At 34.2% G+C, this 21,914-nt stretch overlaps 3 protein-coding genes across 3 annotated transcripts; 1 reads left to right on the top strand and 2 right to left on the bottom strand.

The window, feature by feature from the left end:
• Positions 1-1,322: 1,322 nt before the first annotated feature.
• On the bottom strand, positions 1,323-3,128 carry LOC123712423. Its single transcript, XM_045665502.1, has one exon. It carries the CDS (start codon positions 3,096-3,098, stop codon positions 1,629-1,631), a length of 1,470 nt encoding a protein of 489 aa, XP_045521458.1. The 5' UTR covers positions 3,099-3,128; the 3' UTR covers positions 1,323-1,628.
• Positions 3,129-3,887: 759 nt separating this feature from the next.
• LOC123712546 lies at positions 3,888-5,596 on the bottom strand. The gene has a single exon (XM_045665703.1). The coding sequence runs from the start codon at positions 5,499-5,501 to the stop codon at positions 4,392-4,394; it is 1,110 nt and encodes a 369-aa protein (XP_045521659.1). The 5' UTR covers positions 5,502-5,596; the 3' UTR covers positions 3,888-4,391.
• Positions 5,597-5,684: 88 nt separating this feature from the next.
• LOC123712069 (TELO2-interacting protein 1 homolog) lies at positions 5,685-21,914 on the top strand. Its single transcript, XM_045665007.1, has 17 exons — positions 5,685-6,135; positions 6,392-6,534; positions 6,909-7,083; positions 7,402-7,594; positions 7,930-8,065; positions 8,465-8,630; positions 9,260-9,468; positions 9,921-10,109; positions 11,533-11,736; positions 12,368-12,535; positions 14,043-14,264; positions 15,599-15,741; positions 17,861-17,956; positions 19,479-19,773; positions 20,428-20,725; positions 21,097-21,325; positions 21,695-21,914. Exons 1-17 carry the CDS (start codon positions 5,945-5,947, stop codon positions 21,893-21,895), a joined length of 3,258 nt encoding a protein of 1,085 aa, XP_045520963.1. The 5' UTR covers positions 5,685-5,944; the 3' UTR covers positions 21,896-21,914.

Genomic DNA, 21,914 nt, shown 5'->3' with positions numbered 1-21,914 from the left:
AAGTCTGAGCTGGAAGCTACACACTACAGACATAAATTTAATTTTAGAATTGCTTGTTAACATACTTTATAAATTAATGATTATTATGTCCCTTCCCAAAGACAGACATCGCACCTCCAGTTACTCCAATACCAACACTCTCAAATACTTCGCGCACTTTTGAAATATTCCATACGCCCTCGTCGATTATGAATGTCTTTGACCTGTCATTATTGAAAGTGCAGCGATACTTGATAGTTACTTACCCTCTCCATATGGATAAATCATTGTTTATTAGAGTTTTTCTAGAATTTAAATCACAAACAGAAAGTCGATCTTTGTCCTGTGACCTGAACCTTGATAAACATTAATGTCCCTCGCTATTGATAGCTCATACTTTAACAACACTGTTAACGAATTAAAATCAACTTCAGACCACTTTCTATTTCTATAGTAATAAATGGTTTTACTAATTATGATTAATGAATAGATAGTTTGATCTCCACCATTATTAATTTTGGAGATACTCAAATCCGTTAACGGCGTCTTTAAAATTAAATAATCTCTAATTGTAGATTTAAATTTATATGTAAAGGATGTGGCTAGATGATGTAATGCTTCCCACTACTTAAAGAATGAATGATTATATAGAATGTGATGAACTCATTTAACTTTACTAATTGGTTTAAGTAAACCCTTAATGAACCGTTATGACGGCCGTGAGTTACATTAAACGCGATACCTTGTGTTGACCTGTGTATATTTATTACGAAGGTACACCGCGACCACTTGTTATATGCATTTCATCATACATCTGTAATGCAGTCGCTTTTTTTCTATCGCAACATTCAATGCCTTTACAATATATATATATATATATATATATATATATATATATATACGAATTTTCGTTTCGAATGGTGTCAGGAAAAATAAATTAAAAAATAATAAGTTTTAGATTATCAGTATTATATCAAATCGTTTTATATATAAATATGTCATCTATCGACAAATACAAGACAACCTAAATTATCAATTTCACCTTTTGTGAAACATAAATTTGTCTCAAGTAGTATTTAAGTATTTTAAGGTAATAATGCCCGATTGACTTTTGGACTAGCCATGCAAATATTATCGTAAACTCTTGACTTGTTTTCTTAAGCTTCAATCAATATTATCGCTTAAGTAAATAACAGTAGGTAGGTAGGTACCTACCGAGCAACTTTTATACTCTTTATACAATTTATTATGAAATTAATGACTAACACAATTTTGTAACAAATAAATTAACGTTGTTAATGTTGGCCAGTATTTTTTAAGGAGTAAAAAAAAGTTTTATTAAATTAATATATTTTTCAAAGTTTATATTAGTAGGTACATTTAAATAAACATTTATAATAATATTCGAAGTCTTAACAACTAAAATTAAAATTATTATGGCAAGTTCTTAAAGGACTTTAACAATAATATTCATATCTACTTAGTAGTTACAATGGCGTCGTCCTCTGTTCGCGGAACCGTTTATATATAGTCCGGACAAGAGGACAAGGAGAAACAGAGAGCGTATTTTAAAAAGTCGTGTACTATATTTATTAGTACATTCACTCGCTCCTCAGGTACAAAGTGTATTACACTAGCCTCTTCAAGACTCAATTGGGTGCATGTGGCGGAGTCTTGCAGGGCTCCGGCGTAGGCGGGCGGCGGTCGTCCGTTGAACGGGACTGGAAGTACGCGCAGTATGGGAGGGGATCCCAATACGCAAAAAGAGCTTCGCGGGTGTCGAGCACAGTATTCAAAAGCTTTCCTACGGTTGCACCATGAGCGCATCCTTTGGATCCTTGGCACAAATAAGGTAAAGACACACCAACGCGTGCACCGATTGCCACTATTTTCTTTTTACCGTTTTCAGGATTTTCATCTTTCACCAACCTGAAGGATATGTGACCAGTCATTGGGCGCGCGGCGGTAAGACACGAAACGAATTTCTGTACCCATGCATCTGTATCTTCATCCTTTTGTGGTATTAGGCCCTTTCTATCAGGCTCTAATCGGCAAGTAACATTATTAACTGCCCTCGATTCTTTCAATGTAGTACACGTCATTAGCTTTTCTCCCTTTGGTTCTCTTATGATGACCCAGGGCTTTTCTGCACTGATTTCACGATGGAATCTAAAATGCGTTGCACTTTCTGGTAATACAAATCTCATACGATCTTTTGCCCCTCTTGCACCTGCACTTACAATATAATATTTTTTGCCCTTTATGGCACGAGTCTCATACCAAGACCTAACATCATCCTCGCTGGCAACAACCCAAAATTGCGGTGTTGGTAAACCTGCTACGCGACATACGCGGATGAGTTCTAGTGGATCATCCAAAGCGACAACGTCACGAGCACACGGTACAAAACACTGACACCCAATCACTTCAAGATGAGGTTTCGCTAAAGCATCGAAGTAAGCAGGCGTCGAAGAGCTGACAGGTACATAAAATACAATGGACTCTTTCTGAACAATTTCCTTCAAGGATCGGGTGTATGCCAAGGGATCACCAGAATTTGGTCGAGGTACCGTATAAAACTTACTAACAGCAGCCGAATATTTTAGCAACGGGAACTGGCTCTCAATTTCAAAGGCGATCACTTTGGCACCGGCGGAGTGAAAGTTCCGAGCGAGATGCAATGCTTGAATAGAACTTCCACCACTAATTAATACTGTTTTTTGCTTGTTGGGGCTGCTTGATAAGGCACTCCCGACCATTTTCAATAGTCCAAGTGGGCACTGAATACACTTCCAAAATATGAACAACGAAGCGGCAATCCACAGAGTCGGCAGCACCAAGAGTATTTGCTTCCAAGCTGGATGTGCGATAACGTTAAGTATCGCAAACAACGGTCGAAGAAATTGACGTGGTAACCATGTCAGGATCCGTATGAGTTTCAATAATGGCGATGGGTGTTCCGGCGGCACAGCTTGTTCCTCAGGTATAAGAGAGAATGAAGAAGAGAAGGATCGCCGTAGAGTGTAAGGTGATTGGTGGGGACATCGCTTAGGTCTTGGCGAAAAGAGAAGATCAGTATTAGAACGCACAAAGCGGTACTCTGGCGCACAGGCCGGCATGGCGAACGACGAGTACTAACTGACGCGCGCTTTATCGCTCACTGCATATAAACGGCGTCGTTATCTTTATACTGTCTGCTGGAATCATCTTTGTACCCAATTAACTGTTACCTACTTAAAAATAAATAAAAAAATTGCCGCAATTAGTTAATATGGATAATGGAGTATTAGAAAATAATTACAATCCGTTTTTAAACTCTTTATCACTAATTATTATGATTATATACTTACTCAAATAAAAAGCTAATTTAACTAAGTGTAATAATTTAAGTTTAGCCTAATTAATTTTAGAGATTTTTTAAATGTGAGGATCAAAATAACTTAAGTATTTATATTACGTACTTTCTATCCTAAGGGTTGGTATTTATGGTTACAACTTGTAACAGAAAATCTATAGCTGAACACACACATTTTAATTTTTGTTTGTTATCAGATTGCCCTATACAAATTTAATTTAAAAAAATTTAGTTATAGTATATATAGTAATGAGTTATTTGAAAACTCTGCTGGGATTGGACTGCTGTACCTACCATCTATATAAACGAACAATTGAGTATAAGTAACTAGAAAAAAATCGAACCATATCTTTTTACAAATGGATTTTAATTGTGAGTATTTTACCGGCATATTAAAATGAAGCAATTTGTAGAAGTGTAATTCGCCAAACTGCATCACCCCTTGGCCCGTTCATGTTATATGAAATGTAAGAAAACTAAAAAATTATTTATGAATCAAAGCGATATGAGGATTGTTTACATGTCATCAATTTGTAACAAGACATGTCCTTAGTAATTAATTAAATTAAACTAAACATAGGATTTTATAACTAACAAATAAGCAAAGCCTCAGTCAACAGGTATAATATAATTTTTATTATGTAAAATAGGTTCTACATAATAAACCTAGTCTTCAACTACCACCAGTAATAATTTTAACATGAACTACTTAACTTATTTTGCTACCATACTGAATCTAGTTATAAAAATCTTAAATAAATTATATAATATGCAAGATTAAAACAGCCGTCAATCTGCCTTTGTCAAAATCTTCATGGAAGACAATATTACTAATATCTAAAGAAAAATGCAGTATTAAAAAGTATAAAATAGTAGTAGCCTCTTACATTGTTACCACTTGCTATGAATAACTAAATAAATAATGTTTATGTAAAAAAATTGTCTGCATTTTACAATGAAAGTTTCATGCAAATTATATACATATTTAATCAATAAATTGTATACATTACACTAAAAATAAATAAAAATTTACAATTAAGACAGAAAAAAAATGCAGTTACACAATGAATGGTAAGTCTGTTTCTTTTAGATCTATAGAGCCATTCTTGCACACAATATGAAGCTCATTTTTACGATCCTTTTCATATCTAAATCTCATGGGATGAGAGTCATCCATAAATCTTCCTTTCTTCAATATCTTTTCATCAACTTTTATTTTGTCTGCAATTAGATTGGTTTTGGGCAAATTTTTCACAATTTCATGTACTAATAGTTCAACTTTGCCTTTCTCGTGAATGAATATACTACTTTTGTGTGTAAACTGTGTAGCATGCATGAAAACATCGCCACTCTTAAGGGTAGCTTCAAGATTTCCAGAAAATCCTTGTATATGTAGGTTTCCCTTTTGTATTATCTCTATCTTGACTGTTCTGTGCAAATGTTTCAAATTTATATTTCCCATTAGAGTTATGAAGTGGGAATTGTCACTGTAACATGAGTTAACAAATATTGGACCAGCATGTGTTGTAACATGAAAAGCATTAGCCATTATGCTATTACATTTAATTGATCCATTCAATCCTGAGGTCATTTCAATATTTGAAGATTGCAATCTTCCCTCTGCCTCAATATTACCAGAAGCACTTTCAACTTTTATATTGTCCGCCTTCAAATCTGCAATATTAATTGTACCTTTCTGTGTCTTCACAATAAATTCTTCAGCCTCTAATTTACTTAAATGCACAGAGGCTTCTTCACTGGTTGAAACTTGAACTTTCAGCTTATAAGGAACATGCACAAGGCACACATCATTTCTGTCTGGTGTCTTGTTTTTATTAAGTAGCTCTAGCCTTTTTGAAGTTTGTTTAACTTGGAAATCATTAGTATCCTGACCCTTACTATACAAAGTCATAGTTAACTTATTATGAGCTTTTAAGTCGTTGACATCTATAGGAAGAACTTTGACGTGTATAGGACTATCAATAAATATACTTGTATTCGTATCAATTACCTTTTCCACCGTCCTAACGACATTCAAATTTTTTAAGTCTGGGAGGCTACTATAATCTTTAAAAGATAACCTCAATATCTTGAGACATTTGTGAAGAACACGCAGCCTTCCTACTGAAAACATTCTTGTAGACTTTCTCTTTAGAAGAGTATGCATAAATACATATTTTAATATAGTAACTGTTATTATTACATCATTACTTCACAACAATTGTTTTTCACCATCACAATTGGTAAATCTTAGACAATTCAGATTCGTAAATCAAATTCCAAGCAGCTGATTTGGACAGATTATTAATAGTCAAATTGATTACTGACAATTAACATCACGTCAAAAGTGCGCAGGCGCGGCCTGGCGGCGTAATTTGTTTTTCGCTTTGTGTGAGAAATAAATTTATTTGTATTAAAGTTTAAAAAGAAATAGTAAGCAAATAAACAAGTTTCGCATTAGTGATCGAAGTTGGAGCCGGAATCTTGGGTTCACAGTAAACAAAAGGAAAATTCATTAACAATGCAACTTCTTTTTGATACCTTGAAAAAACCATATTAATGCGAGAAATAATTTTATCAGTTTAATCAGTTGAATACCTGCCCATTACAATGAATCCGAAATTAAAAGCAGCTTTTACGCAGATGAAACCAGTATGCGATAAGTTGATGATCAGTCCTACACCAGAGAACATCAAAGATTACTTGGAACTAATAAATGACCTGAAAAGGGAGTACTTACAGGATTTACAACAGTATTTGTTGTTCCCCATAATTTCACATTTGCAGTCAAAGGAAATGGAGTATGTATTGTTGGGTTTAAATAAAAAACACACAAAAACACGTCAATTGTAATGATTTTAATTTTTCTTGTTTGTTGTCCGTTTTCTGTTAGTAGTAAAATGATCTTGAATTTAGAATCTTATATTAAAAACTTACTTAGATACATACATTGTCTTGATATTGTATGCATTTTAATTCATAAATATTAATTTATAACATTTTATGGGAAATATTTTCTAAAAATGTACATATATATTTAAATATTAACTTTTACAGAGGACGACATGAAGTTCAAAGATTTTTGCTCATTGCCATGAAGGTGATTTTGGATAAAATAAATGTTGTAAGCTATGAACTGTGCATTAAGATTGAGATGACTCTAGCTGTTTTAGCATTTGATAAAAATAAACCAGGCATGAGTGAGTATTACCTAGTCTTTATAATAAAATGTTGTAAATAAGTTTTAAGTATATCAAAAAAATATTCCAAGATATAAATTAAAACTTATTTGTCATAAAAATAACATTTTGTCACTATTTTCTAACATGTATTAAACATTATTTCTGTATTTTTACTTTACTACTAACTTTTAAAATTATAACAAAAGGCTAATTATATTCTGTTTTAAATATAGATAAAAAGATTCTAAGTCATACCAATTAATACATGTTGTGTGAGCAAATACAAAAATCAAATCAATAATCGAAATCCCATGAATAATTAGATAATCTGATTCTGATGATCTCATTTATTCATAAACATATTCAAAATTGTTACATTTTATTTTTTACAGTTGCGGAAATTCCTGAAGAAATGAAACTGACTGCGATTCAGTGTATGACCTCTCTCATGTTGAATATAGAAACACCACTAAGATTGAGACTGATCAAAAGTCATGCTCCGCTGTTAGCTCAAGCTATATTTGTATCGGTGCACATGGCCAAACTAGAAAAGTTCAGAATTCTTAGGTTCGTTTTTATAACAAATTTCATAGTATTCCTCCTTATAAGACGTTACAATTGCATTTTAGTGTATCAACTAGTAGACACACACTAGTAGATATAATTTGTTCAATCTTCCACAAAAAATATTTGTTCATTTATGGAATGCCTTATGCCTCAAATATGTTACATTTATATTTGAATGTTAACAAAGTTAAGTTAGGCCTTTTGTATGTTTATGAATAAGGCCACAGATGAAGGCTAGTAAATTGTAAATCCTAAAAATGCTTTAGCCTTTGGAAAATATAACCTATATGTACACCACCTATAAAAATTTACTTTCAGGCTTGCTGCTTTAGATAGCCTTTTAGCACACACAAGTATGCACTCAAAACTCACAGATGTAACCTACATGATTACTGACCCAGTACTCGAAGAAGCCGTAGTACAAATGCTATGTTGTATTTTACCTGGTGTTCTAGCAACTTTACAAGATGTGGCAATGTGTCCTAACAATCCTGGCCATGCAGTAATTGTGGTAAGGTAATTTTTTTTGGATCTCTTATATCTTAGTTAGCTTAGCTTAATTTTAAATATCATTTATAACTAGGTTATTGTAGCAATTAAAAAGTAATAATTCTTCTTAAACTAACAAACTTATAACAGACTCTTAGTAATTAAAATGTATAATTTATTATTCTGTATGGTTAAAAGCAGGTGATAAATCATTGATATTTTACTATAAGACATTAATTAAATTAATTCATTCATTCATTTAATCTATGAGCTAGGGTTGGAATGCACAAACTCAGCTTTAAGAATTGCATAATTATCGATTTTGTATTTTTATAAGGATTTTTGTAAATATTTCAGATGGCTTTAAATGCTACGCACCGGATAATGTGTATGACAATGAATGACAAGCATTTGAAAGCCAAGTCAACGGTAACAGTTGCCGATATCATGAAAGTGATTAAGGAGAAGGAAAGTGCTAATTATGTAAGCAAGGGTAATTGAGGTATATCATATTTTAGGTGTTGCATGGATGTGTTGTATAGAAATAGGCAATTATCTTCTTTAAAATTTCAACTTATCTTCCGAGTAGTAAGTTTGATCTTTTGTGAAACCTTTTGTATATATTTATTTAAAGTCATCTCCTAAAAATTTTCCAATTTTCCAATTTTTTTAAATATCTTAATGGTAGCATGTTACTGTTATACTTATAAAAAAGTAGTTTAAAATTAGTATTTACAACCGAGTTATAGTAAATACAATAATGATATCTGTAAGGTCTACCCTTTGGTTGGAAAAAGTAAATCATAATATCCAGCAAATACGCCTTCTAAATAATTACTTTCCCATTCTATACATATATTGAAGTAACAATAGTTATTAACTTCCTTTATAGCTAAAACATCAGACCTTCCAAAACTTAGCAAGGAATGGTTCGAAATGGCGGGTGAGAAGTTGGAAGCTGTTATGCGCAGTTTGGTGCGATTGGGTGCGCACGAGCATTACAAAGTCAGAAAAGAGCTCTCTGTATTGTGCTACAGGGTGCTCTCTGAGTGCAATAGGTATGTTTACATAGAGCGTTTTCTTATGCTTTAAATAGTTGAGAACTCGTTTGTATAGATACTTTTTATATACTATTATATAATTTTTGGTGCCATTTTTTATTTCTAAATACGCGGAACGATTATAGGTTCATCTCATAAATAAAAAAAAAATACTGATGATAAATTAGCTTTTTTTAATTTTGTAATCAGTTACAAATGTTATTGTAAATATATTATTTTGATGTATTTTTGTTGTTAAAGATCAGTGTTTAGTTTTTTATGTTTTGTAATTGTATAAGTATGCAATCTGTAAATTTATTTTGTTTAAAATTTAGTTATACATATTTTGCACCTTACCCTTACTTTTTCTTATTATGTTTCCTTACTAGGGTTGCCTGAAAGAGATAACTTGTTAGCGATAAGGCCGCCCGTTGCCTCCCTAATTTATTTTAGCTGTACCAAATATGTAATGCAACAAAGTATTAATAAATAAAATAAATGCGTGAAATTAGTGTGTTACCATTGTTGCATTATATATAAAAAATGCATATACAGTAATATCTTTTTTGTAATGTAAATGAAATACTTAATCAAACTCAAACTTGGATGTTTGTATTGCTTTAATAATTAAAATAAAAAAATTTCAGCACCATGCAGCCATCAATATCAATGTGTCTCGACATTTTGATCTCCCTATCGAGTGATTCATATACACAAGTGGCGAATTACTGTTCGCATGCACGTGCGCAGTATTTCCGCAACGCCTCACCTAACTCTGTGCTTAATGCTATGGACAGCCTCACAATGAATCTGTTTATGGTGCTTGGATCTGTGCCCAGGATACTTAATAATATTGGTAAGTTAAATTGTTTACGTCTATACAAATATCACTAATTAGTTTTCAGTAAAATAGCTTTCTGATCCATAGATATTAAAAGTTATTTGAATTTGGAATGATTCCATAACAAAGAATTTATTCACGATAATTTGATAAAAATATTACTGGCTGACAAACAAAAAAAAAATGATATTGCAAAGTATGAACATAAAAACGCGAAAAAATTTTTTTTTATTGTTTGAATTTAAATATAAGACAAAGGAAGTTATTCCTTATGGATAGCCACTGGTATTTTATAAAAATATCATATTCTAATAGAATAAAAGGTTAGGAGAGAATTAAAATATTCCGCCATTTTTAAGACTACAGCTGCCTCGCGGCACAATTTGTGCAATTTACTACTAATAAAAAGCTGGGTTGAACTCAGTGAAAACAATATTCTCTTAATATAATAAGACAATTTTTTTTAGACTCTGCTCGTAAACTGGCCTCTTTAAACCTCTTGGAAGGTTATATAGAACTGCTAAGTGAAGGCAGCCCTCAACGCCTAACAAGTATTCTGTCTTCGAATGAGGGCTACAGCAAACTTTGTGACTCTCTCGCTTCTGCTGCGGCATTACAAACAGACTTGACACTACTAAATCGTCATGCTGCTAGGGGTAAGAGATTTTTAAGTAAACCAGAGACATCTAAATTTTCAAATAGTCACTATTGACTAAACGTCACACTTAGGAATCTTGAACACTTTCAAGCTTTATTCAAACTGAAACTGTCCTCATTGATTATCAGATTTAGTTGATAACGCTTATATTATGATATGATTACGCAGAATTGCAAGAGTCTAGGTTCCTACAAATAGGGACTCCTAGTGTCGGGTTTAATGTATCAATACGCGTTGGGGATATGATAGAAACGTCGAAAATCTCTTCAAGAGTTTATTTTTAATGAATCAAAGAGCAATTTCATTGCACGAAAAATATACAAATTACGCGGAAAACCGCACTAATAAATGCACAAAACACTGTTACTATAGTCGACGCATTATGAACGGGGGCTTCGGAGTCATAAATCATATTTATGTGTCTGTCTCGCTCGCACTTGCAAGTCTTACGGAGAGTACGTGCTCTTTATCTCTTCCGCACATCACTCCCTATTTGCGGTGGAATTCTATAATGTTCAGTCTGGCTTCGATAAGGTCATATTATATCCTCCCCACTCCTAGAAATACTCTCGAATATTCCATAACATAATCATTCCTGAGAACGCTTCAAAACTACACTTGCTCTGAAACAGCCTGAAAACGGGGGTAACTTTGTGTAAATTCCAATTTTCTGGTATTTGTCAGAGCCACTCTTGAAACGGAAATAAATCAAAATTAAAAACCTTTTAAGTTATAGAAAAATCGAGAAACATTTCGTCCGTTCATCCGTCTTCGTAACATTGTTTATTTTATGTGAAATAAATTTTGTTTGCCTTTCTTTTCCTTCATACAATACGACCGAAATTAAAAGGAATACTATAGATGACAAATTGGTATATTGATACTCGTAGGTACACGGGCATCCGTTGTTTAGTGAACGACGCGTTTTGGCGTTATGTTCTAGTCCTAACAACTTTTTACTTCGAATTGAACACTTTCAAGTAAAAAAAGCAGTGTAATATCCCTAAAAGTTTATTTAGATAAAGAAAGGTTTAACGAGCAGTGTTGGCCTAGTGGCTTCAGTTTGCGGCGCTCATCCTTGAGGTCGTGGGTTTGATCCCCGGCCGTGCACCAACGGACTTTCTTTCTATGTGTTAAATGCTAACATTAGCTCGAACGGTGAAGGAAAACATCGTGAGGAAACCGACTTGCCCTAGACCTAAAAAGTCGACGTCGTGCGTCAGGCACAGAAGGCTGATCGCCTGATTACTACTTGCCTATTAGATTGACAAATGATCAAAAAAACAGATAAAGAAATCTGAGCCCCAGACCTAAAAACGTTATAGCGCCATTGAGTTATTTTTAAATAAAGGTGTAAAGTTCTGAACATGATAAATTCTTTGATAATAATTACACGCAGGCAATATTGTATTAATTTACAGATGTGACAGCAACACCTCCAATAGACTCCCCCTGGTGCAAATTCCGTCACCTGGACAGCAAAGAATGCATCACCAAGTTCCAAAGGATCTGCCTTCTCCTCGGTGAGACTGAATGTGGACAGCTCATCCTGGATACACTCCTGGACACCTTCAGGGAGAGAAGGGATTGTGAGCTCCTGTTTCTAATGAATTTAATGGCTTCGGGTAAGAGTATGTTATATGATTCTTTGTTTCATATCTTACTATAGTTTTTTTTTTATAAAGATGTTTTGATATATGGGTACCATTAATAGAAGTAATTTTACAAAGTTTTCTGAAGAACTTTATGCTGATCCCTTCTGCAGTTATTATCGGACGACCTGAAATAATTCCACAGTCCGCTTCTCTAAACATTTCCTTTTGCGAACTAACGAGATATGGAATTGACTTTCACTGGAACACCTCTCTTTCATGAGAGAAACAACATTGAAAAAGATACACTCTACATACACTTCTCTTAAAGCCCGGCACCGCACCCACTAATTTCGTTGTCCATGGGCTGCGGTGGCTACCTGTAATGGCTGTACCGTATACCCGGCCGTCCATTCATAAAAAAAAAACATCCATCTATTTATAAACTTCAGTGCTATATAATGGTTTTAGTATACCATCGAAAATAAACAAAATATTTTGTTGGTTCAACGAAATTCACACAATGACAACACTGACTTGCTATAAAACTTAGCTATGCTAATAAAACTTTAATGAATAACACGAAATTATTATGTACATATGAAAATGTGTACTCGCCTAAACCAAATATTCTACGTCTCTAACTAAAGTATCTGTATTTCAGCTCCCAACTCGACCGAGTCGTTGGCCAAACGCGTGATAGACGCGTACATTGAGGAGGATATTTGGTATTTACCGCTAGAGGTCGCTAGTGAAGCACCGATCACGGATGAAGAGACCCTTGATATATCTGTTTACAACCCTCGGGCCTGGAATAAGGATAATGTACCTGGTAAGTACACTTGCTTACTAGTCTGACAGCTCGGCGAATTGATTTCCCACATAATTAGTACGAGTCATCATCATCAATCGCTATACAGCCCCTTGTGGGCCATCGCAATCTATCCGGTGGTTCCCGCTTACAATTGTGAATCCATATTGTGTCAAGCTCCTTGACAACTCCATCCCACCAACGCAGCCTCGGTCTACCGGGCTTTCTCTTGCCATCGAGTTGTGAGTTCAGGACCTTGGGGTTCTGTCGTTTGATATTCGGTGCACATGTCCCAGCCACTTGAGCCTGTTGCACTTTATCAATTGGATGATGTTGGCGTCGTCTAGGATGTCATAAATTTCTTCATTGTAGCGAAGACGCGCGTCGCAAACAGGACAGGATTCTTCGAAGACGGAATAAATACAGATAACCCAACTTTCTCTACAGCTGTGATAGTTTTAACATTCTTACCACACCTTATGTCTTCAGTCACCGTGACCACGCACGCTGTAAGCACGCGAAACGTCGGAAAAAATTTAAATTTAAAATTATGTAAATAATTATAAGTTAATAATAATACAAATAGCTTTAATCCGGTTAAAAAAAGTGTTTTCTTTCTTCGAAGAATTTTCCGTTCGAAGATAGGGAGAGAGATCTCGTCTTTCTTGCTAATGGGCCACGTTTAAGAACCATAAGTGTCCACTGGCCGCCGAATAGTTTTATACTGAACAATTTTGATGAGTCACTTGCATTATATTCGGTCTGTGTTTTGGTTTAGTTCCAATTATGGCTACGAAGCGCTTTTCAAATTTCCATACAAAAGTGTTACGTTACCTTAACTATTCGATTTATTTTGAATAAGGTTTTTATACAGTACTAGCGGACCCGACAGACGCTGTCCTGTCTTAACTATGAATATTGATTTCGAATTGGTATAATTACCTAAAAATGCTTTATAATATACCACATTCTTTGTTTTTCTGGCGCGTATATAAATAGTTTTGTTGGTATTCCGACGTGGGAACAGGCGACATATAACTGGCCACGTGATAAACATGGATTTTCAAGCCACAAACATAATTCACTAATGTGACTAATTATTTTTTTATGTATTTTATCAATATAATATGGATGGAAGCATTTATTTTAAAATATATTCTTTTTTCTTACAATACTTTCTTACTTATGTCAAACGACTTAAGGTTACATGAAAAACTTAGGTTGCACTGAAAAAAAATTTGCTATCGTAACAAAAATATTCTTTAATTTTCTGCGTAATTTTCTTACTATTTTCTTTCACAAGAACCTTCTCCTGACAATTAAAAACACAACAAAAAAGAATTGGCGAAATCGGACCAGCCGTTCACGCGTTCACCAAGGGAAATAGGAATTCATTTTTATATATGTATATATATATATTTATGGTACTTCCCCACTACCTATTATTAAAAGTATGAAGCATGTGGGTTATTTATAACCTAAAACAAAAAAAATAACTGTTAAAATTTAACGAGTTTAAATACGGTAGGTCTCTTCGAAGGCGCCACAGAGACCCGTTATACAGACATAAGCTATTTGACTCCCCGTACTCAAATGGCTCCAACCGGATGTCGAACCCTACGCCAGGCTCAGCACAACATGGTCCAGTGCTGCCTCCTCACTGAAGGTCTCGGGATGATGGCCCGGCGATTAGGAAAAGACTTCCAGCCCTACTTATTGAAGACCTTGTGCTTGGTACTTGAGAGAGTTGGTAAGAAAATAGTATTTATTTACCTTGCTTTTCTTGCCTTATTAGAAAAAATTATGAATAACAACCCAACATTCATGTATATTGTGTGTTATTGCGAAAGTTACTATTTTATATCGAAAATAAATTTAAAATTAATTTCTTCACTTTTTTAATTTACAAAAACTCAATCTCTAATTCAACAATTCTTGCAAATCATAAGAATAAAATAAAATAAATAAATTAGGAATAACATTTATTATATAAATACTCACAAATGAAAATATAACAAATGATTGTATGTTCCGTTTGACGTCCGAGGTTCATTATGAGAGTAAATGGTTTTCGTTTCACCCATTTTGCTAGTCTTCTATTATTTTCCATGACACCACCGCCAGCACCCAACGTTTGAAACTGTTACTAACTAACCGCTAAAACAAGCCACCAGAATTCTCTTTAATTGTTGCGTCGTTTTTCGTCTAGACGCTAGTCTGCAAACTTAAAAACAAACCAGCAAGTAGAAAGTCATATCGCCCTAAAAAAAATTCGAGTGGAAATAATTATTACGTATGTACAAAATAGATGATAACACGTGTTTAGTGAACTTTGGCAACGACTTCGTAAGTGTGGTAAAAAGTAAAAGGCTCATATTAGCTTCAAGTGTGATGATTGTTTACGTTTGGTTTACGCTTCTAATACCTAAAATATTTATATGTAACTTAACTAAAAACTAAACTAACTTAGGTTACATAGCAAATTTTTGAGAGTTCACTCGACGGATAATAAAAAAATCCGTTAACCTGTGTAACTCCTTGACTAATGTAATATATTGTAACTGTGCTCATTTTAGTCGTAAACTAGGAGTAACCGTCTACAAAGGGTCTTGCTTATATTGAGCAAGTATACTACAAATTCTAGGAAAGGGAAGATTTGACCCTCAATTTGTATGTATAAAAAAATAGATATGAAATATCATTAACGATGACCTAAAGAGTCTAAAATCCGTAATTCGAAACAACACGGTAGATTGGTTCCGCGTAATAGAAGTATGCTCGCACTTCGCGCAAGCTTGACCCCATATAACGCGTTATGTACAAATTAAAAAAAAATTACTTTATTCAATATCAAGTTACGTTTAACCTTTCTCGTTAAAAGGGATTTCAATCGAGTATTAAGAACTATGTTATGTAAGTACAAACCCCCACGTTATATGGGCAAATAACCGTCTTATACAAGCGTTAAAGGGGTCCTGGTTATGAGAGGGATTACGTAATTATAATTAAATGTGTATCTTTCATGATCCTCTAAAAAAATACAATTCATTCGTGTTGTTTTTTAATATATGAAAAAAATTTCAGGTAGCAGATATGAGATGTTGCATCTCTCCGGTGTGAAAGCGATTAATGATATAAAATCCGCGTGTGGTAATACGACTGTTGGGGAGTTGATTGCGCACAATGCAGATTATTTCACGCACCAGATTACGCGGAGGCTGAAAAAGGTATTATAATATATATATGTATATATAGTAATTGTAAATATTATCTTAAATTAATTTGTAAAGTTTTTACAAACAAACAAACACATAAAAAAACTACAGTTAAACCAGTTTAAAAAATGTGATAAACGCTTTTGAATGTGACAACATTGTATATTTTATGGTATACTAGCTTAATGCGTTTGATTGGTCATCTTTTTTTATCCATCACACACAGGTTTTCCTGTTATATTGTGTGTTATCTACTGAACGGAACGGAAGCTTTGAAATATATAAAATAGTAGCTGCCCCCGCGAATTTCGTTTATCCTTAATGTGGTTTTAGTTAGCCTTAATACCGTGACACGAAAGAATAATTGCACTGTATCATCCTCACTATAATTTGAATTTGATTTACATTTCAGTCTAAGTAACACGTCGTTGGCTATGCTAACACCAAAAATTAAAAAAGTAGAAATAATTCAATTTCACGGTATTTCGTTTACTACAAAATAAATTTAATTTATACTTTAGCCTCAGCAACACGTGGTAATCATGATATTGAATTGTAGCTTATATGACACGTTTGTCGGTTCACCATAGCAGTGCCATCAATTGATTACTTACTCAATCCAGTCGAAAAGTATCGACATCTGTTAGAATCTTTTGGAGTTAACAGATAATTGTGACTGTCAATCAATTATAGACAAATAATTTGCAATAAAATAAAATTACGACTATAATTAAAGATCTAAAAAATCGGTTAAGTAATCTAGGAGTCCATCGCGGACAAACATCGTGACAGGAGATTTATATATATTAAAATGTATATCGCGACTACCGAAATCAAAATTAATATACTATTCAATTAATATATCATATCGTACTACTTTATAATATCTTTGTCGGAGTAATGGCGCTGGTGCAAAGTCAAATTAGATCAAAACCGTTAATGCTTGTGTTTATTTGATTAGCCAGTATATAGATCTACAAATTCACGACTATTTCATAGTCTATAGTAATTGTCATTCCATAGTTTTTCAAACGAGCAAACGGCTGAAACTCGCTCTGAAATGTTAAGATACTGCCGTCGACCATGGACTTTATTTTTTTAATGTAATAGCAGGCAAACGGGCAAGAGGCTCACCCGATGTTAAGCGATACTGCCGCCCATGGACACTCACATTGCCAGGAAGCTCGCAAGTTCGTTGCCGGCCTTTCAAGAATTGGTACGCTCTAATCTTGAAGGACCCTAAGTCGAATTGGTTCGGAAATACTTCAGTGAGCAGCTGGTTCCACATAGTGGTGGTGCGTGGCAAAAACTGCCTTATAAGACGCTCAAAACACTCCAACATTGGCGCAAGTGCGTTGCCGGCCCTGTAAATTTTAAGTCTAAACTTCCTCTAACCTTATGAAAGTTAAAGCCAGTCAATATGAAAATTATCATTTGACTCTGTAGTCGATTCGGGTTCTGTCGTCGATCACAAAACTTGTATATCACTAATTCTTGTTAATTGTCGTTAATAAATAAAGTCACTGGTAAAGTACGGACCTCGGTTTGATTGAGTGGTCGAAAACAGTATTTTTTACAAAGTGTCGAAGTTATACTTCCTAGCAATGCTGCTCGCCTAAACATTAGTAATGTAAATTGACTTTAAAAAGTTAATTAAGCGAAATTAATAACGAAATTAACGTTTATTATTTTAAACGTATTTTTCTCTATTTATCTATTTTTTATTATTACTATTATTTGGGTTAATATTTGAAATAGTCTAATTACTGTGTTTAGGGAGTTTATTTTTCTCTTCTCAGTGAGTGGGTTCCTAATAAAAGAAAAAGGCCTACCTAACCTCTAGATCCAGCCGTAAATGTCTAAATCTGATTGGTGAGAAATTTTCTTAATAGGCAAGTTATTGATCCGCATTCTGTGCCTTACGATCTCATGTCTAATACCTGTTTTGTTAAGATTTTTTCCTTACGTATGCATTGAACACTCGCTTGTACGGTTTACGACATAAAGAAGGTGAACCATGATTCGAACACACCACTTCAGGGTTGTGAGGCGCACACCCGTCAACACTGCATGCTGGGTATTTTTCATAGGATAAATTTATATGAAAATAAAATTTTTAATTTACTTTCAGGACTGGAACACACAGTCAGCCCTTGAGATATTGTCTGTCGTAATGGAATACAGCGATAGCACAATTCTGGAATATATGTATGGGATTGTGGAAGATGTATGTATGTTTTTATATGTATTTGAAATATTGCAGTTCAATGAACTCTAGATTTTTTGACGTGACGACGTCTAATATAACGATCACGCACGAAAACGCATGACTCATTGGTGCGTTACGCTCGGTGTACGCTTGCGCCGCGTCTATTTCCACTCGATTGGCATATTCATTATAAGATTCACTCCTTTCTATACATACAACATAGTGATAATTCAATAAAATTGATTTAATTTTATTCATAAAAGTATGCAATCATTTCATCAATGTTTTGTTATGACGTTTTGTTAAACTATCGGCCGTAAGCCTTTACAGACAACCATCTTTTTATTTTATTAAAGTGTAGTGTTCATATGAACGAGTGTAGTATGTATTAGTTATAATAATGACTAAAGTCAAAATGTGGTTAATGAATTGGCGTATAGGTTCGATTTCTGTGAAACGATTATTGTTTCGGGGCTGGAATTCGATCTAGGCGTTTTTGATTACGTAGTCGAGCAGTGTTGGCCAAGTGGCTTTCAGCGTGCGGATTTCATCAATGAGCTCGTAGGTTCTATCTCCGGCTATGCACCAATGGACTTTCTTTGTACGTGCGCATTTAACATTCGCTCGAATGGTGAAGGAATACATCGTGAGGAAACTGGCTTGTCTTAGACCCAAAAAGTGGAGTGCGTCAGGCAGAGAAGGCTGATCACCTATTTGCTTATTCGATTAACAAATGATCATGAAACAGATACATTAATGTGAGGCCCAGACCTAAGAAGATTGTAGCGCCATTGATAATAATTAACTAAAAATGCTTTATGATATACAACATTCTTTGCTTTTTTTCTAGCGCGTATATAAATAGTTTTGTTGATATTCCGACACGGGAACAGGCGACATGTAACTGGGCCATGAGAAAAACATGCGTTTTCAAGATTAATGCCATAAACAATTAGCGACTGTAATTATTTCATATGTATTTTATCAATATAATAACATTTATTTTAAACGATATTAATTTTTCTTTCATCCTCTGTGACTATATTTCCAGCACGTATTCTGTCAATGTTATGTCAAACGCCATAAGGTTACATGAAAAAAGTTTGAATTGTAAAGGCGCTATACACTGATAAAAAATTGCTATCGTAAGAAAAGTATTCTTAAATTCATAAGAACCTTCTCCTGACAATAACAAACACAAAAAAAAAATAGCGAAATCGGTCCAGCCGTTAACGCCTGATGCCGTGACCATGGGAAATAGGGATTCATTTTTATATACATAGATTATTTATTTATAAGTTTAAGACTAAGGCATGCTTAGAAAATAAAACGTTAAAAATGCTACATTGACACATCAATTTTATTAAATCATAGTAATTACAAGCAAGGAAAACACATAAAAGCAAGAAACAAAAATATAGGCGAACAGAAAACATAAACAATATATGTTTTCTGAAACTCAGTTGCTGGTTACCCATTTTTGGTTAAAGTGATTGTTTTTTACTTTTAACCAAATAAAATTGTATTTCGTTTCTATTAGGTACTAATCCAAAGCTGCGATAAATACTACCAAAAGAATCTCTACTCATACCTACAAGTTTTTCACACATTTGTCTCGTGTATATACAAATGGTTCCCACACAATCGCACAGAGGACGCGCACACAGATACGAAAGATGTACTCGATGACGTCATAGAGTATATCAAGAGTGAGGAGGAGGCACAGATGGCGATAAATGAGAGTGAAAAGGATGGCAGGAGCGTGGAGGAAATGTTTAATGAGGATTTGGAAAGGACGGAGAATGACGCATTGGATTATGATGATACGGTGACAAGTCAGTAGACTATTTTTTTTAAATATACATATATACCACAGCCGTCAATGCTTGCTTGAATTCTGGACACCCTTTATTTTTAGCGCTGTTCACGTTTTAGTTTAAACGAGAGTTTTTTCCTATTATAATGCATTTATTAACAAAGAGTGAATAAATGAAAAATGTGACAAGATGTATTTAATTTCTAAAAAGACAAAAGATATACAACCACCAAACATTTTGCGATTACGATCTAGCCTAACATAGACTAATAATTAATTTAAGTCTAACCTAATTTACTAAAAAGGATATTTAACATAAGAAAGTCCAATAACACTGCTTACAGTCTCTATAAAGCGACTCTGGTCTTGCCTACTATTTCTTTCCACTTACCTGTTTAGCACTTAAGACTAACGCCCTCTCTCATGGTTTTGTCCTTTTCAATCTTCTCACTAGACCCTTGGTGTCAATTTGAATAGCCTTGACATTCAAGTGTTGGTGAAGCCTTTGTTCGTGGGCTCCAGCAATCTTTTTGATTATTGTAGTGACGTCCTCTACTTTAAGGTCCCGCTGGAGGACATGAACACCGGCTGATAATTCAATGTATAGTTGGTAAAGTGTGTATAAACTTTGCCTTGCAATTTTTTTTAAATGTCTATATTTACACATTTTTAGAAGAAAACCCCCCACTACCAAAACACATAGAAGTAACAATAACAATCCTCAAACGATGCATCAACTTCGTGCCAGCGAAAAACCGGGACGACGCCATCTTGACGTTACAAATTTTGACCCTGGGTTTGCCTGTTATAAAGGATTATGAGGATGAGTTGTTGCCTTTGGTTCATCAAACTTGGGGCCCGTTAGTAACAAGATTCGAAGACACGGACAAAGCGGTTCTAAGAAGAGCTTTGGATGTTCTGGTCACATTGGCAATGCTCTCCAAGGATTTTATTCGGCATCGTACTTTGAAGTGAGCTGAATTTTATTTGATTTTTTCGTATTTGACATTTACAAAAGACAAGGAATATCAATTTTTATAGCAAAATTTCTATGTCTTTCTTTCTTTTAACCATTAAGTAGTTTTTGCTAGATATCTAATATAATATCACTTGCCACCATTATCCACTCAAAACATACATACAATTTTCGTACGTATATATATTTTTACAGCCTGTGTAAACGAATGTTAAGTCATACCGCCGGCATTAGGCCAGCGCAAATGAACACTCTCGGGGCTCGCGAGTGCGTGCGTTGCCGCTACATAAGACATATACGATAGCAATATACATTATATTTAGCATATGCTTTAAAAATATTATAACCTTTTTTGTATTATTCTAGGGAAGTTCTACCAAAACTATACAAACAGCTTCACACGCTCTCAATAGAAAGTCATTTGAAAGACACAGGCTCAAGTTATCGACTTTCGCCCCCTTTTCACCTGCAAATAGCTGCTCTGACTGCGCTTGCGCCGCTCGCTACTGAATTACGCCTGTCCGAAGACGATTTAGAAGAAGCTATGAAGTGTGTTTCCGTCTATTTGTCTAGGAAACAGCCAAAACCTCTACAGGTAATAGAATAACAACTCCACAAAGTTTTTGACATTATTTTTTAAATGTTCAAACATATATTTTAAGATTATTTGTTTTTGTATTTTTTTTACTCCAAAGTCTATACTCTTATTTGTATTTTGATTCACAATATTGTCTGGAGTGCTGTTAAATATGTCAAACTTCATTTTTACAGAAAATTATTTTGATAGCTATAAAAACTAGATGTTGACCGGGGGTAGTAATGACAACTTCGTTAGCCAGTTTGTCATTTAAAAAAAATCTCGTTATTATTTATAAGATGACATTCCCCTCACACAGCACCGTACATAAATATCCTTGATAAGATGCCGGAATTTTTCATTACTATATGTCATTTCCAATTTCAGACCCTCGCCATACAGTTCTTTAAAACGATCCTGTCATACAACTTCGGCACAGCGTGGCTCTATTTACGAGGATTTTGTAACAACTCAAATGTAATCCAACCACCAAACAACAAATTCATAAAGCTCGCTGAAATTGTTGGAACTCCATATGAATGTGATGATAAGGATTATGATAAAAACGTAAAAGCTATATTCGAATAAATTGTTTTGGTCTAATGAA

This window comes from Pieris brassicae, chromosome 7 (genome assembly GCF_905147105.1).
Source record: "Pieris brassicae chromosome 7, ilPieBrab1.1, whole genome shotgun sequence".
NCBI lineage: Eukaryota > Metazoa > Arthropoda > Insecta > Lepidoptera > Pieridae > Pieris > Pieris brassicae.
This window is presented reverse-complemented; position numbering and strand designations above follow the sequence as displayed.